This window comes from Staurois parvus, unplaced genomic scaffold, assembly GCF_062004578.1.
Source record: "Staurois parvus isolate SC_StPar_1 unplaced genomic scaffold, SC_StPar_1.0 ptg000291l, whole genome shotgun sequence".
Taxonomy (NCBI): Eukaryota; Metazoa; Chordata; class Amphibia; order Anura; family Ranidae; genus Staurois; species Staurois parvus.
This window is the reverse complement of record NW_028318087.1, coordinates 5,758,934-5,777,655: the sequence shown is the minus strand read 5'-3', so window position 1 is coordinate 5,777,655 and position 18,722 is coordinate 5,758,934. Positions and strand designations below refer to the sequence as shown.

At 40.1% G+C, this 18,722-nt stretch overlaps 1 protein-coding gene across 7 annotated transcripts in view; it reads right to left on the bottom strand.

Moving 5' to 3' along the window:
- Window positions 1-18,722, bottom strand: part of DLG5 (discs large MAGUK scaffold protein 5) — a 237,021-nt gene that overhangs the window by 12,841 nt on the left and 205,458 nt on the right. For all 7 annotated transcript variants that reach the window (XM_089682542.1, XM_089682544.1, XM_089682546.1 and 4 more), the window contains 3 exons: window positions 2,576-2,719; window positions 2,321-2,448; window positions 2,092-2,201 (listed from right to left, as the gene is read on the bottom strand). In XM_089682542.1, coding sequence (XP_089538668.1) covers window positions 2,092-2,201; window positions 2,321-2,448; window positions 2,576-2,719 — 382 coding nt within the window. The remainder of the gene's footprint in view (window positions 1-2,091; window positions 2,202-2,320; window positions 2,449-2,575; window positions 2,720-18,722) is intronic.

Below are 18,722 nucleotides of genomic sequence, written 5' to 3'. Positions count from 1 at the left end.
TGGCGTGTTTTTATTGCCATCTGTGCCCCGTTAAGGAGATTTACCCTCCCTATTTGTCATGTTTACCAATGAACCATTCACTGAAAGTGAAACAGAAAACTATTTTAGGTTGTCCCAGAACAGTAATAGAGAGGAAATCTATCAATGTGGACACTAGGTCTGGTAACCCTGGTGACAACCAGAGATTTCCTCACTTTGGACAGATTTCCTCTCACTTCCTGTTTTGGCTATGAGACAGGAAGTAAAGGAAAACCTCCCCAATGGAACAAGGATGGCAAAACTAAATGTGAAAGGGATAACAGTCCCTTACTCTATCCAAATTAAAAAAAAAAAAAAAGTTCTGCCTATACACCCGGTTTCAAATTATTATGAAATGATATTTTTCTCATTTACCTAAATAATTGATGTAAATAACAGTCAGCATAATTCTCATGTTATCAACTATTAAGCGTACAATTCAAATTTTACTGAACAAACCTCCTAATGATAACAGGATTTTTTTAAACATAAAAAACATACAATGCACTGTTCCAAATTATTACGCATAGTAAGTTTCAAAACACTTTATAGGTTGGAAAGAACTGAAAATTGTCATTTGTTGTGTTTGCAGCATATTTACTGAAATCAAAAGCTATTTCAATCAAACTTTTAACAACATTTTAACTTTTTAAATATTTTAACAGGTCACGTTACATTTTAACATAGGACCCCTTATTTGATAGCAGCTTCACAAGTCTTGCATCCATTGAACTTCTGAGTATTTGGACAGTTTCTGCTTGAATTTGTTTCCAAGATGTCAGAATAGCCTCCCAGAGCTGCTGTTTGGATGTAAACTGCCTCCCACCCTCATAGATCTTTTGCTTGAGGATGCTCCAAAGGTTCTCAATAGGACTGAGGTCAGGGGAGGATGGAGGCCACACCATGACTTTCTCTCCTTTTATCCCCATAGCAGCCATTGATGCAGAGGTATTCTTTGCAGCATGAGATGGTGCATTGTCATGCATGAAGATGATTTTATTACGGAAAGCATAGTTTTTCCTTCTGTACCAGGGAAGAAAGTGGTCAGTCATAAACTCCACATACTTTGCAGAGGTAATCTTTACACCTTCGGGGACCCTAAAGGGGCCAACCAGCTCTGTTCCCATGATTCCGGCCCAAAACATGACTCCACCACCGCCTTGCTGACGTTGCAGCCTTGTTGGAACAGGGTGGCCGTCCACCAACCATCCACTACTCCATCCATCTGGACCATCCAGGGTTGCACGGCACTCATCAGTGAACAGGACTGTTTGAAAATAAGTCTTCATGTATTTTTCTGCCCAATGCAGCCGTTTCTGCTTGTGAGCATTGGTTAGTGGTGGCCGAATAGAAGGTTTATGCACAGTTGTAAGACTCTGGAGGACTCTACACCTTGATGTCCGTGGGACTCCAGAGGCACTAGCAGCTTCAAATATCTGTTTGCTGCTATGTAATGGTATTTTAGCAGCTGCTCTTTTGATCCGATGCATGGATCTGGCAGAAATCTTCCTCAATGTGCCTTTATCCGCACGAACCCGTCTGTGCTCTGAATCAGCCACAAATTTCTTAATAGTGCGATGATCACGCTTAAGTTTTCGTGAAATATCTAATGTTTTCATACCTCATCCAAGGCAATGAACTATTTCACTCTTTTCAACAGCAGAGAGATCCTTTTTCTTCCCCATATTGCTTGAAAATGGTGCTCTGCTTAATAATGTGGAACACCCTCCTTTAGTAGTTTTTCCTTAAATTGGGCTCACCTGCCAATCTAATTATCACAGGTGTCCGAGATTGTGTTCAGTGATCAAAAGAGCCCTGAGACACAATGCCATCCATGAGTTAAACTGAAAAACAAAATATTTCATCTTTGTGACACTTAAATAGAATTTGTATAATAATTTGGAACAGGGTGTAGTTGTACTAATTAGGGACATATCTTGTGTCTCCAATGGATAGAGATAAATATATTGAAGACAAATTTCCAAATACATGATGATGTGTTTGAAATACTATATACAAATAACCAGTGCATTATAACCTTCAGTACTATTGGCATGTAGTACAGGGACTCACTTTATCTGCTTAGTGCTTTTGTACCGGATGAAGAGGACAATGGGATAGATGTGGACACTGTGAAGACGCTCAATAGCATGAGGGGCTATGTCCAACAGACAGTGGCAGTTCTGTGAAGCAAAGATAAGTTTGCAGTGAGGTATGTTTGTTACATCCAGAGATGAACAGATTACTTCCATCTACAGGTTCACAAGACAATGCTATGGGATACAGCTTTTAAAAAACATACCTTTTCTGTAATCTCCTTTATTGAAGCAACCGTGGTGACGTCAAAGTGCCCACTTCGCCTCTTGTAGTCTATGAAAAGGCAGTCCTTCACCCCACGTTCTATGGCCTGTTGTGAAGCTTTCATTACCTCTAAAAGTCAAAACATTTTAATATGCAAACTTTTCACAGAAAAAAAATTGCAAGATTATTCTCTATATTAAAACCAGGGCAGAAAAATAAAGTGACTGTACTCATATTGAAAGGGTAAGACACCTACCTAGTGGACATCTGCAGAACCTCCCTGGGGACTCCTTGACAAGCATATCTTTCACAGCATCAACTAATGGTCCAAGAATAAGCACAGGGCGAGGTGATGTGCAGTCGACCCTCTGAACTCGCTGGTATGCCAAATTCATAGATTCTACGAGACAAAAGTCAATGTTATGGTAAAGACAGAAAAATGAAAACAAAGTTGACTCGGTGACACCTTCCACATACAGTAAAATGCATTATTTCATAGTAGAGCCAGTATTTTCTTTATAGAACCAGAGCTACTCCGCCATAGGCTGAAAATATTCAGCCAAAGCCTCTCTGTGTGTGGCAATTTTTCTTGTTACATGACCTATGAATCATGTACACTCCTACAGGGGATGCAGAGATATCAGAGAAAGGGGCAACAATATTTAAGTATAATCTACAGGATAATTTTTTTTTTTCTGCACACTTAAAAGAGTCAATTTACAATTCTAACTGAAAGCAATTAGAACCACTGTCTAAATTGTATTTATGTTTGTGCCCCCATTGGGAAGAGTCTCTCTCTCTATTTGTCCTGGTTTCATGACATTTAGGACGGGAAATTCAAAATGTTACAATTGTGTTTGGAATAGGAAGTGTGTGGAAAAAGCATTTCTGCGATAAGTGTTAAAGTAGATAAATTCCCTCACTTTGGGGAGGTTTACTCTCACTGCCTGTTGTATTTTAAGCAAAAAAAAAAAAAAACCTGACAAGAATATTTCAAGCCTGACTTACAGTACCATTGTGTCTTTAAAAAGGCAAAAAAACTTTATGGGGGACAATATAAACAACAGGGCACATCAAGATATGTACCAGCAAAAGGACTAAGAGGCAGAAAGGCACAAAACTGGTTTGGCAGTGTACTGGTACTTACCTCATACTGTTTTGCAGGATATGCCTTGGAAAAATGTTTCTGCCTTACAAAACAATTGTTTTTTCTGTGGATCAAGTTTTATAACTGTAACCATTTATCCTTTGAACTTATGGCATTAATAGGCATATACAGGTAATATCAATTTAAAAAAAAGAGCAAAAATTAAAAAACACACACAAAAAAAAAAAAAAAAAAAAAAAGGAGAGTTTGATACTCATATAGGATGGCTCAGGTGAGCTCAAAAAACACTGTATATGCATTGGAGCCCCTAAGGCTGAATTCTCCTTGGGAGGTCCATGGGGATTGCGTAACGTAACATCGAGCACATTTTTACCATTCATAATTCAAGTCAACTCCAGTAAGCAGCGGAGGGTGTCATCTTTCTTTATATTCAAGAACTGTTACAATTTGCACTGACTTATACCATGTACTTGATATTCATTGTATTATTAAAAAATGTTTCTTATGATGGGTTTCAATATTTGAGTGCTTCATGGTTTTGTGCTTTGAGTAGTTAGTACAAAATGTTCTCTTGCAGCACCATATTCAGTTCTTACTAGGCACATTGTCTGTAAGCATCTCCCCACATATTCTGGTTTCCTAAACACATGTTGGTAGTTTGTCTTCCATCCATGATCTGTGTTTTTCAATATGATTGCAGCAGAGCCATCTATGTACTGTGAACCATCTATGTACTCTAAAGAACTGCAAACTGTCAGCATTATATAAAAATAAAATTGGACTTTTTACTTACCTGTAAAATCTTTCTTGGTGTACAGTTCAGGACACATTCTGTCAATCATAATGGAGGAGTTATATGCTGCACCTTCAGGTGACTGGACATTGGCAAAGCCACTCAAAGCTTAAACACTCCCTCTTACAACTCCTCCCACCATGTGATCCTCCATTTTGTGGCAAGCAATGAATGACCAAAAAACACAGAGGGGAGGGTCCTGTACTGTACTCCAATGAATACAATTTTACAGGCAAGTAAAAAATCTACTTTTCTTCATCATGCAGTACATCCCAGGGCAGAGGGGAGGATAGATGGGCAACAAAAATTCAGCCAGACCCTCAAAAAAACAAACAAGGCAAAATCAAGTTCAAACAACTGCCTGCAAAACGTTAAAGCTGGCATCAGCCGAAGCCTGAACATCAACCTGGTAAAACTTAGCAAAGGAAAGATCTGTATCAAGTTGCAGCCTTGCACAGCTTTCATGGGGCGGAGCCTAAACATGGCGGCGACGGAGAGCACGATGTGAGTGCTCTCCGATAACCCCCGATCTGACCACCCTGAGAACCCTCAGGACTTAAACTGCGGTGCCCTACCTGAGTGAGGTCTCCTAAAGGTGAGAATCCGGCGCGGTGAAGGAGGAGGAGAATGAGAGTGGGCACGGAGCTCCGAGAGGGGATCACGCTGCAGAGACCCGAGATCAGCTGTCGGGTTGCCGGGGAAACCGAGCAGTGCGGCGGGAGCACGCTGGTGGCCGCAAAGGAGCTCTGGGAAGCTGAGACGCCGGCCGGTTCCCTGACAGGAGAGGGGAGATGCCGGAAGAGTCCCTAAACCTGCTGCACAGAAGAGGACACATATTTACAAGCAACAGGAGACCCTGCAGGAATCCCCCAGAGACACAATCCAGGAGAAACAAATGGACGGCTGTGGATCTGGGTCGTCTCATTTGATGAGCAAGTGAAGGAGGGTGAGTGAAGAAGCCATATGTAATTGTATATGTGTCCTGGACTGTGAGAAATGAGCTGCCTATAAAAGAGTGAAGGGGGATTCCCAGGGAGATCTGGAAAGTGAAAAAAAAATAAAAGAAAGAAGAGAGAAAGAGAAATTGCTAAGTGGCATTAGAGAGATTTGATTAAAATCAATACTCCAATATACAGCCTAAAGTTTCCCTCTGGTTAAAGAGTACAGCTTGCACAGGAGGTATGAAGAATAAAAGCGTTAAAGGAAGTGGGCTTAAAGGGTCCCAGACGGGTACAATTAAAAAATATACCTCCCAGGGGAATGTGACTCCAGAAAGGGCCCATAGTGGCAATGAAAAAGGGGAAATGGAAACCAGTCTGGAAAATAGCCCAAGATTGTCACTGGGCCTGAATTGTAGCAGCCGACAGTCGATAGAAAACCCAGAGAGGAAAGATCTTGAAAAGGATTTACAAGTGCCGAATAAAAGAGAGATGGCCGAAATGTTTAAAAATTTGGAAAAAACTTTTAAGCAAGAAATGACAAATATACGACAGGATCTAGGGCACCTGCTAAAGAGAATGGAAGAAATGGAGGAAAAAATTAATAAACACACCCAATTTATTTCAGGTCTAAAAAAAAGGGCTGCTATGATGAGGAATACGCAGAAACAATTGCTGTATAAAATAGAAGTACAAGAGAACAGGAATAGGAGAAGCAACTTGAGGATAAGAGGAATCCCAGAAATTTTGAAAGGGAGAGAACTTCAAGAAATAGTCTGGAAAATGTCAAACTCCATTATGGACAGACCTGAAACAGAGGTAATTAAATTGGATGGAGTATATAGAACAGGAAAGTTCCATCAAGGTAATGAGAAGGCAAAACCAAGAGATGTAATTGTTCAGCTGCATAATTATGGAGATAAGGAAGAGATTTGGAAAAGGACTAAAGGAAGAACAACTATTAAGTATGGAGATATAAATATTCAGATATTTGCGGACTTATCGTATGAGACATTGTGGAGAAGGAGATCCTTGAAACCCCTATTAGAGCACATGAGAACACGGAATGTTCAATATAGATGGGGTAACCCAGAGAGTTTAATCGGATGGAAGAATGGTGTTACAGCATATCTGAGATTTCCTGAGGACTTGAGAGACTTCTGCGATAGACTGGAATTGCATAGAATAAGGATTACTGGGTGGGAAACAGAGGGAGAGATAGGCAATGGGGGAAAAGAGGATTGGCAGACATTTGGTAGGGGGGAGGTAGGGAGGAGTTAGAGGGGATAATGTGAATTTTTTTTTTTTTTTTTTTTTTATTTTATATAGTCCTCTTTATCTCTTTCAACCGCACCGCAAAAGTGGAAAGATGTGGAGAGAATGAGGGTAATCGGGGATGGGAAAGCTGTACATGGGAGGAGTTCAACCCCAAGGTTTAAAAAATCAAAGGTGGTCTTATACCCACAAATGATTGATAGGCAATTTGAAGGCCTAAAAAATGGGGGGTGGGGGGGGGGTAGAGGGAAAGGCGAGGGAAAGGCGAGGGGGGGGGGGGGAGGGAGGGGGGCGGGTTGGGAAAATGGGAGGGAGGGGGGAGGGGACGGGAGTTGGGTGGGAGGGTGGGAGGGAGGGAGGGAGGGGAGGAGGTATTGGGTCAATACTCTGCATGACAGAAGGGATAAAGAGGAAGAGGCAATTTGGAAGAGAGATGGAGTTAATTGGGAAAGATGGAAGAAATACAGTTTATAACCTATAATGTGAACGGGCTGAGTTGTCCAGGGAAGAGATTTAGGTTGTTTAATGAGTTACATCATAGGGCTACGTCAGTGGTATTTTTACAGGAGACGCACTTTGAGATAGAGGCAAACGTGAAACTGAAATCCAAACACTACCCAATATGGTATTATGCAGATTCTCCAATTAAAAGACCAAAAGGGGTTGCAATAGGTTTGGCAAAGAATATGAGATTTGAGCTGGAGGATAGAAGAACCGACCCGGAGGGGAGGTTTTTATTCTTAAAAGGTAGACTTCAGGGGATTGAGTGTACTTTAGCCAATATATACTGCCCTAATAAAAACCCGGAGATGTATATGAAGGGTCTGTTGAAAAAATTAATGGAATTTAAAAAAGGGCGCTTGATAGTAGCAGGAGACCTACATTTCTGTATGGACCCACAAAAGGATAATACCTCTTCTGTGCAAAGAGAGGGGAGTAGATCTCTGAGAGCTTTGAAAAAAGTGATGCATGAATATCAACTAGTGGACATCTGGAGAATAATGCATATGAAAGACAGAGACTATACCTTCTTCTCTAATGCACATGAGATATACTCGAGATTAGATTACATCTTAATAGCCCATCAACTTATAGATCATCTGGTTAAAATTGACATAGAGACAAGGACGTTCTCGGATCATGCCCCGGTCGTAATGAAAATGGGATGGGGAAGAAGGTGGACTGGAGGATTAGGGTGGAGGTTAAATGAGGCTCTTCTTCTGGATGAGGATTTAGCTCAGAAAATCGAGAAAGAGATTAAGGTATACTTTAAGGAGAACGAAACAGAGAAAGTATCGATAGCTACAGTCTGGGAAAGCCACAAGGTATTCATAAGAGGAATCTTAATTGCGGCAGGAGCAAGGAAGAAAAAGGATAGAAGAGAGAGGATCAGTGGGCTTTTAAAAGAAATATTGGACTTGGAGCAGATCCATAAGAAGAAAATAACAAAAGACACGAGACAGAAGTTATTGGACAAAAAAGATGAGCTAGAGAGGTTGATGGATGAGGAGAAGAGAAGAGTATACAACAGGGTTTTGAACGAGAGATATAGATGGGGAGACAGACCAGGAAGATATCTAATGAGAGCTTTGAATAAAAAGAAAAATAGGAACTATATAGAAAAGATAAAAAGTTCAAAGGGGGAGTTGGTCCACTCAACTAAAGAGATTATTAAAGTGTTTACGGAGTATTACAAAAAGTTATATAATATTAGTCCCCAAGGTTCTCTAAAAGAAGCTCAAGAGGGAATTAATGAAAAAAAGATGATATACTTAAAAAATGCGGGATTATCAAAACTAAGTGAAGCACAGTTGAACTCCTTAGACGCAGAAATTTCCCAGGAAGAAATTAAAACATTAAGAAGCACAGGGGGGGGGGGGGGAAGCCCAGGCCCGGATGGCTATATAGTTAAGTACTATAAGAAATTTAGTGAAGTACTGTTACCCAAGTTGGAGAAATATATGAATGCTCTGGGAGGTGGGATGGAAGTGAGGAGAGAATCCCTACAGGCCCATGTAGTACTTATTCACAAGGAGGGAAAAGATCCATCTCAGTGCTCCAGCTATAGACCTATCTCATTATTGAACACAGATACTAAATTGTATGCAAAGGTGTTAGCAAACAGGTTGAAAGATCTAATGCCTGAATGGATCCATGGAGATCAGGTGGGCTTTGTACCAGGGAGAGAAGGTAGAGATAACGGCTTGAGAACCCTGATGCTTATTCAGAAAAGTAGAAAAGGGAAAGCCCCGGTGGTGCTCTTGTCAATTGATGCAGAGAAGGCATTTGATAGAGTGGACTGGGGCTTTATGATGGACAACTTAAAAGTGCTGGGGATAGGTGATAGAATGCGCGAGTGGATAAGTAAATTATATAGGGAGCCTACTGCAATCATCACGGTAAATGGGGAGAGATCAGAACCCATTGAAATGTCTAATGGTACAAGACAGGGCTGCCCACTGTCCCCTTTACTATATGTGTTGTCACTCGAACCTCTGTTGTCAATAATAAGGAACAGTGGAGCGGTAAAGGGAATTCAGATAGAAACCATAGAACATAGAGTAGCGGCCTTTGCGGACGACTTATTGTTCTATGTGGGGAATCCCCGAATAACTCTCCCAAATATAATGAAGATTCTGAAGGAGTACGGTGAACTATCAAATTTAAAAATTAATCCAACGAAAACAGAGATCCTGAATATTAATATATCAAAGAATGAAAAAGAAACTACAAAAAGAATTCCCCTTTATATGGAGAGAAAAAGAGATAAAATACCTAGGAATAAAACTCACTGCCTCATCTAAGCATTTGTATAGATTAAACTATATCTCTTTGATAAATGAGATCAGGGAAGATTTAAAAAGACTAGAAGGAGGAAACCCATCCTGGATAGGACGTATAAACCTAGTCAATATGGTAATTATGCCGAAAATACTGTATAGATTTCAAATGGTACCAATTAAAATTCCAGAGGCCTTCTTTAAGATAATGAAAAAAATGTTAACAAGATACATATGGAAGAATAAAAAACCTAGAATAGCATATGAAACATTGAGTAGGACTAAAGAGAAAGGGGGATTGGGTCTACCAGATGTCAAGAGATACTATAGAAAGCCAACAGGAGGAGGAGCCTAACTATGGCGGTAGGAGAGAGGATGATGTGAGCTCTCTCCGCAAGACACTCACCCTCCTTCCCCAGATGTTCCCTGAATAACGCTGCGAAGGGGCCCGAACAAAACTCACGGGCAAGAGGGGGTTCCCGAAGAGATCCTGAGGAGAACGGAGCTGCAAGAGTCCATGAGTTGAAACCTCCCACCCGAGGCTGCTGGGAGTGCAGGAGACGCCGGGTAGCCACGTGATCTCCTGAAAGGGAGCTCTGGGAGACAGAAGCCAGCTGCCTTCCTGAGTCAGGGGGAGACGCCGGCTCTGTTACTGACAGGACACGTGATCCCGGCTCAGTGTCCCGGCTCGGTGAGAGGAGAAGGAGAGAGAACTGGCTGGGCTTCAGTGGAGCCGGTGAAACGCCAGTCTGGGGGAAAGGAGAGCCTGGCTGTCAGATACCTGTGAGAGAGGTAGACGGAGGAGGAAGGAGACCTGGAGAGATTCCCCCCCCCCCTCCTTCATCTGAGGGGAAGAGGAACAAAGCTAGAACAGAGGATAGGAAATACAAAAGACAACCTCCCTGGAAAAGCTGCTGGAGAGAGGGTGAGTGAGAGTGGCTGGACTGTGTATTAAATCTGTTATAAGGACAATATATTGAAGCAGCAGGAGAAGTATACATAGTAAAAAAAAAAAAAAGGGAATACCAAGTAGAGTGAAGAATCTAGAACCTCTCTAAAGGACCCATTACAGCATATACCCTAAAGTTTTAAAGAAGAGGGTTTGGACACATATAGAAAACATGAAGAGTAAAAACAGTAAAGGGAGTGGGCCCAAACATTCCCAATCTGGAACAATTAGAAAATTTACGTCTCAAGGTAATGTGACCCCAGAAAGAACTCAGGGAGTAGGTGAAAAAAGTATAATGGAAAACAGTATGGATAAGAGTGCCAGATCTCCGGTGGAATTGGATAATGATAGTCAACAAATAACAGGAGGAACAGAGTTAAGAGAAAATGAAGGAGAACTACAAATCCCAAATAAAAAAGAGATGGCAGAAATGTTTGGAAGTTTGGAAAAATCAATCAAACAGGAGATGGGAATTATTAGGAAAGACTTGGGACACCTTTTGTCTAGAGTAGAAGAAACAGAAGAAAAAATTAAAAAACATGCGCAAGCCATTCCTGAACTAAGAAATCAGATAATGGAGATTAGGCGAGAACAGAAAAAGCTGGGATATAAGTTGGAGATACAAGGTAACATGCATAGGAAAAATAACCTCAGGATAAAGGGAATACTGGAGCTTACACAAGAAGAAGACTTAAGAGAGACAATACAAAAAATTTTAAACTCCATAATGGGTAGACCTAGAATCGGGACATTTGTATTGGACAATATATATAGGCTAGGAAGGTTTCAACGAAATCGGGTGGAAGAGAGACCAAGAGATGTAGTGGTACACTTTAATAAAAATGCAGAGAGAGAAGAAATATGGAAGAAGATAAAAGGAAGAGCTAGCATTGAGTATGAAGGAAAACATTTACAAATTTTTGCAGACTTGACACCTGAAACATTATGGAGAAAAAGATCATTGAGACCACTAATAGAACAGATGAAAAAACAAAATGTACAATATAGATGGAGTAGCTCGATGTGTCTAATCGGATGGAAGAATGGAGTTACTGCATATCTGAGATTTCCTGAGGAATTAAGAGACTTTTTTGATAAACTTAATATTCAAAGAATAGAGATTCCAGGTTGGGAAGAAGAGGAAGAAGGAGGGATATATGCTGAGGAAAAAGAAGAATGGCAGCAAGTTAGAAGAAGGAATAAAGAATGAATAGATGGGGGAACACTGGGGGGAAAACGAGGGTGGGGGAACCGTACAGGGTTAGAGTTCTACCTCAAGGTCAAGATCCTAAAGTGACACTAGGTTCACAAAAGGATTAATGGCAAAGAATAGGCCTAATGGGGGAGGGGGGAGGGAGAGTGGAGAGGAGGTTGTGAGGGAGGTTGAGGGGGGGGGGGGTGGAGGGGGGGGGACATTGGAGGGGGGGGAGAAGGGAGGGGAGGGGAATGGTAGGGGAGGGGGAGGAGGGTGGTATAAGGGGAAGTTTTTTTAACACACTCTGCATAGAGAGGAGAAATATGCAAGAAATATGGAAGATATAAGATTTATAACATATAATGTAAAGGGGTTGAATATTCCTGGGAAGAGATTTAAGCTATTTAAAGAATTACAACATAGAGAAGCTTCGGTAGTTTTTTTGCAGGAGACACATCTTGAGATTAAGTCAAATATAAAATTGAACACCAGAAATTATCCAATATGGTTCTATGCGGATACCCCAATTAAGAGAGCTAAGGGGGTGGCAATTGGTTTTGCTAAAAACGTAAGGTGGGAGATAGAGGAGAGAGAGACGAATCCTGAGGGGAGATTCTTGTTTTTGAGAGGTAGATTGCAAGATATGGAATGTACAATAGCAAATATCTACTGCCCAAATAAAAGACCAGAGGTATACCTAAAAGGGATATTAAAAAAATTTATGGATTTTAAAAAAGGAAGATTGATAGTTGCAGGGGATTTGAATCTATGCTTAGATCCACAGATGGACACAACCTCTTGTGTGCAGAGAGAGGGAGGTAAGTCTCTGAGAATTTTAAAGAAGGAGATGTATGAATGCCAACTAGTGGACAAATGGAGAATAATGCATGGAAAAGAAAGAGACTATACCTTCTTCTCTAATGCACACAAGATTTATTCGAGATTAGATTACATAATGGTAGATCATCAACTTATTGAGAGGGTGATTAAAGTAGAAATAGAGACAATGACACTTTCAGACCACGCCCCGGTTATAATGAAGGTAAGATGGGGGAGGAAGTTAACAAGGGGGGTAGGATGGAGGTTAAATGAGGCTCTTTTACAAGACCAAGAGATTGATCAGAAGATCAGAAAAGAGTTGGAAAGATTTTTTCAGGAGAACGAAACAGAGGATGTGTCATTAGCCACAGTTTGGGAGTCCCACAAGGCATATATTAGAGGTATACTGATTGCGTTAGGGGCAAAAAAAAAAAAGGGAAAGGAGTAAGAAATTAACGGGGTTCTTAAAAGAAATATATAACCTGGAACAGATCCATAAAAACAGAACAACAAGTGAGATAAGACAGAAGGTAATAAAAAAGAAGAAAGAACTGGAGTTATTAATGGAAGAAGAGAGGAGGAGAGTACTTAATAAAGTAGCAGGAGAGAGGTATAGATGGGGAGACCGACCAGGAAAATATTTAATGAAAGCCCTAAGGAAAAAGACAAATAGAAATTATATAGAAAAAATAAGAAACCCCAAGGAAGAAATGGCCCACTCTACTAAAGAGATCGTAAAGGTGTTCAAGGATTATTATAGTAAGTTGTATAATATTAACCCCCAAGATGGTGTGAATGAAGGTGAAAATGAGAGCAGAGATAAGAGAAGATTATACTTAAAAAATGCAGGACTACCAAGGGTAGATGAAGATCTATTGAAATCCCTGGAAGTAGAAATCACACAGGAGGAAATAAAAATAGCATTAAAAAATACTAAGGCAGGGAAAAGTCCTGGTCCAGACGGATATACCGTGAGATATTATAAAAAATATAGTGATTTGCTAATACCTAAATTGAAAGAATATATGAACGCCTTGGGTGGAGAAATGGAGATTAGACAGGAATCCCTACAAGCCCATGTAACACTTATACATAAGGAAGGGAAGGACGCTACTCAATGTTCCAGCTATAGACCAATTGCACTGCTAAATATAGATACGAAGTTATACGCAAAGGTCCTAGCAAATAGAATGAAAGATTTAATGCCAGAATGGATCCACGGAGATCAAGTGGGCTTTGTATCAGGGAGAGAGAGTAGAGATAACGGAATTAGAACCATGCTATTGATACAGAAATCTAAGAAGGGGAAAACCCCAGTAGTGGTGCTCTCGATTGACGCTGAAAAGGCCTTCGATAGAGTAAACTGGAGCTTCATGATGGATACCCTAGAGATCATGGGAGTAGGAGGTAGAATAAGGGAGTGGATAGGAAAGCTATATAGAGCACCATCGGCGGTTATCTTGGTTAATGGTGAAAAATCTGACCCCATAGAGATGTCAAATGGGACAAGACAGGGATGTCCATTGTCCCCACTGTTATATGTGTTATCATTGGAACCCTTGCTGGAAACAATTAGGAAGAACGTAGATATAAAGGGAATACAGATAGGGGAAACTGAAGATAAAGTGGCAGCCTTTGCAGACGACTTGTTGTTTTATGTGGGAAATCCTAGGATAACATTATCGAACTTAATAAAAAGCCTAAAGGAATACGGGAAATTATCAAATCTAAAAATCAACCCAACAAAAACTGAGATCTTAAATGTAAATCTTCCGAATAGTGAGAAAGATAAGATACAAAAAGAATTCCCTTTTATATGGAGACATAAAGAGATAAAATATTTAGGGATTAAACTTACTGCTTCATATACAAAACTGTATAAATTAAATTATATTGCTCTTCTAAATGAGATCAAAGAAGAACTGAAGAAATTGGGAGGAGGAAATCCCTCTTGGTTAGGACGTATAAATCTGATAAAAATAATTGTACCCAAAGTCCTGTATAAATTTCAGATGATCCCAATTAGACTCCCAGAGGCCTTTTTTAAAGTAATTAAAAAGATAACAAGATTTATATGGAAAAATAAAAAATCCAGAATATCGTATGACCTGATGACTAGGGGTAAAGAGAGAGGGGGATTGGGAGTGCCAGACCTCAAGAGATATTATAATGCTGTAGTTCTAACAAGAATCTATGATTGGACTCACAATGTAGAGGGGAAAAGATGGGTTAAAATAGAGGAAGAATTGAGTGGAGTGGATTTGAGCAGAAGTATATGGGCACCTACACAATATAGAGGTTTAAGACACCACGAGTGTATATACACTGAATGTTTTAAAGGTTTGGGATAATTTACATAAATATATGAAATGGGATTTCAATTCAAAATTAATGTCACTAATGAATATGGAGTATTTTCCACCAGGTATAGAAGGGAGTGTGGGAAAATGGTTTAAAAAGGAAGATATACAACTGAGGGATATCATGGATGGACAGAAATTGAAAACACTGAAGGATTTAAAGAAAGGTGGAGGGGAACTTTTTATTAAGATTGATGAGTGGAAATATCACCAATTAAAACACTTTGTAGAAGGGCTCCCGAAACCTATGAGAGGAAAAAAGGAGTGGAATATGTTTGAGAGGTTGTTGGAATCACGGGGAGATGGGAAACGGGGTACGGCAAAAATTTATAAGATTCTCACTGAGTTAGGCACGGAAATAAAACCAAGTTATATAGATAAATGGGAAAAAGATTTGGGGATAGAAATAGATGAGGATAAACAGAGGAAAATATATAGACTTACACATGAAAATGTTAGTATGAGAGAGGTGGAGGTGAATTATAAATCTTTGGTAAGATGGCACATTACACCGAGTGTTGAACATAAGATGGATGTAGAGAGAACACAAGAGTGCTGGCGGGGGTGTGGAGAGATTGGTACGTGGTTTCACATATGGTGGGAGTGTCCAAAGATCCAAAGGTACTGGGAGACAATGGTCAACTTAATAAGGAAAATTTCAGGGATAAAGATAGGACTAGATCCAGAAGCGTGCCTGTTACACTGTACAGAGATACCAGTGAGTAAATACAAAGACTTGGGTATATGGTACTATGTGAATGCTGCAAAGGGATTAATACCTAAATTCTGGCATAATTTAGAGGTGCCGACAGAAAGGGACTGGGTTGAGAGAGTAAATCAGATAAGTAAGATGGAGAAATTGTATTATATCCAAGAAGACAAGATGGAGATTTATAATCGGAGATGGTGGCAATGGGAAGATTTTGTAGATAAAATGAAGATATGTGAAGCAGTGGGATGTGATAAGTGAAGTTTCTTTTTGAATTTTTAGAAAAGGATTTAAGAGAGAAAGGCAGAGTGAGAGGGGGGCGGGAAGAGGGTGGGAATAGGGGTAGAGGGAAGGGAAACAAAAGGGGGAAAGAGAAGGAGATAAGAATTTTTATATGATATATGAGATTGTTGAAGAAATGTTATGTTCTTCCTTTCTTTCTCTCTTTTTATATGTATTTATAAATATGAAAAATCAATAAATATTTGAATTAAAAAAAAAAAAAAAAAAGGAGATACTATAAAGCAGTGGTTTTAGCAAGAATATATGACTGGACATTTAACCATAAGGGGAAAAGCTGGGTAACAATTGAAAATGATCTTAGTGGCATTAGATTGAGTCAGATGATATGGGTTCCACCACAGTTTAGAGGAATTAAAGAAAGCACAAGTATCTACACTTTAAATGTTTTAAGGGTATGGGACAATTTACACAAAAGCATGAAATGGGAATTTAATTCTATATTAATGCCTCTCACAAACACTGAGTACTTTCCCCCGGGAAAGAATAAGATATCAGGGAGATGGTTTAGAAAGGAGGATACCCAACTGAGAGATGTTTTGGTGGAGGGGGAATTGAGATCACTTAAAGATTTAATAGAGAAGAAGGGAGATATTTTTATTAGAATAGATGAGTGGAAATATCATCAATTGAAATGTTTTATTGGAAATCTACCGAAACCCCTGAGATTAAAACAGGAGTGGAATATGTTTGAAAGGTTGTTAGAAACACGAAGGGATGGGAAGCACGGTATTTCAAAAGTGTATAGAATACTCACAGAATTAGACACAAACACAAAGTTAATTTTTATAACAAAATGGGAAAGGGATATGGGAGTTGGGTTTGATGAGGATAAACAGAGAAAGATGTTTAGATTGATACACGAGAATGTTAGTATGAGAGAGGTTGAGATTAATTATAAGTGTGTGACACGATGGCACATTACACCGAGTGTAGAGCACAAGATGAATGGGGAAAATTCAAATATGTGTTGGAGAGGATGTGGAGAGATAGGCACGGTGTTTCACATATGGTGGGAATGTCCGAAAATCCAGGTTTTTTGGAAGATAATAGTCAAATTAATTGAAGAAATAACTGAAATTGACATAGGGTTGGACCCAACGACGTGCCTCCTACACAATGTGGAGACATCTGTAAATAAATACAAAGACTCAGGTGTATGGTACTTCTTGAATGCGGCGAAAGGGTTGATACCCAAGTTTTGGCAGAAATCTGAGGTACCGAAGGAGGAAGACTGCATTAATAGAGTAAACCAGATAGGTAGAATGGAAAGATCATACCATATGCAGGAAGATAGGATGAGAGTTTATTATAGGAGATGGGAAAAGTGGGAAAGAGCAGGATTGAAAGAGAAATATAGGAAAATATGAACTAGGATGTTAGCAAAAAATTAATAAGCCTCGAGAGATTAGAATGGGCTAGAGTCTGCAGAGGGGGAGGAGGGGGGATGAGGGGTGGGAAGGGGGGGTAGTGGGATGGGAAAGAAAAGAGTTTTTAGAAGGGAAAAGGTAGAAATGTTATAAATGTCTATTTGTATGAGAATTATTTCCCTTTTTGGGTATTTGTATTAACATGAAAAATGTAATAAATATTTAAATAAAAAAAAAAAAAAGTTGCAGCCTTGCAAGGCTGCACAACAGAAGCCTGATGCTGAAACGCCAAAGACATGCCAACAGATCTAGTAGAATGAGCCTCTTACCGTTCAGAGAATAGGTATGAAAAATGACCTGGGGAATCCAGCCAGCAATCATGAATCGCAATGCAGCCGGACCCTTTTGGGCCTCATTGGAGGCTGTCACCGCAATGTAAACCCTCACAGCTCACACTGTGTCCAGACAATAAATGTCTGCTTTACTTGTGTCCTTAGGAGAAGGTCACAGAGAGGACAAAAAACAATCCTCATTTATGTAAGACAGACACCACCTTAGGTAAAAAAAAGACACATTAGGGCCACAAAACCACATGTAACACCAAAAAGGGTTCCGTACAGGACAAGGAAGCCAGCTCTGAAACCCATCAGGCAGTGGTAATCGCCACAAGAAAAAGCTACTCTACAGGTAACAGTCACCAAAGACATCTTCTTAACTGGTTCAAAGGGCTATTATTTTTTTTTTTGAGGATTAAGAGAACCAAGTGAAAGTCCCATTGCGTCACTGGCATCTGACAATGTGCTCAACTCCTTGAACAAAGGCCTTCATTAAGGAGTTAGAGGCTAGGTGTTTCTGGAACAAAATGGCCAAAAACTGAGACCTGATCTTTCTATATTACTTGAGGCCAATTTTTGATTCAGTGGCAACTTTAAAAGGAAGCAAGCAACAAACCCACTGAAAAATGGCTAGGATAGAAGTTCTTCTGCTCACAACAATGGAAATATGCCTTCCAGGTACAATGGTATATCTTTTCAACAAGTGGCCTATCTTGCCTTAAGAAGCATGTGCATTACCGATACTCCCCCTTTTTCTTTTCCCTAAGAACCTGAGCCTCAACAACCATGCCATTAAAGGAAGCAACCGTGAAGCAGAGTGGTAAACAGGATCTTGTGACAAAAGGTCTGGATGATCCAGAAGGGTCCCAGGCGGTTCCACTAACATGCTAAGAATGTCCGAGAAGCAAGCTCTTTTTGGCCTATTTGGGGCCCCCAGATTCATTGTAGCTTTTTCCACCTCGATCCTGTGAAGCAGACATGGTAACAACTGAAATGAGGGGAATGCATAAAACAGATAGAATGGATGCCACAGAAACTAGAGTGTCCACTGACAATTCTAGAGGATCCCTTTTTCTGAACCCAAAATTGTCCAGTTCATTTTTAAACCTAGATGCTAGGAGATTCACGTGCAGAGTCTCCCAATGATGACAGCTCTCCCTGTACACACCTCCTGGTGTCGTGACCATTCACCAGTGTCAGTTCCTGACAATTCAGAATGTCTGCCTGCCAGATTTTCATTCCCAGAATGTGCATGATGGGTCTCCGGCCAATGTAAGAGGAGATCTGGTACCTTCTGAGCTGCATGACTTTTAGTGCCTACTTGGTGGCCGACTTATGTAAGCCACAGCTGCAGCATTGTCAGAATGTACTCTGACCAGGCAACCCCTGAGAAGGTCTGTCCACCACAGAAAGAAAAGGATTAATCATTCTCACCTCCAAGAAATTGTTAGATGAGTTTTTAAGTCCCTTGC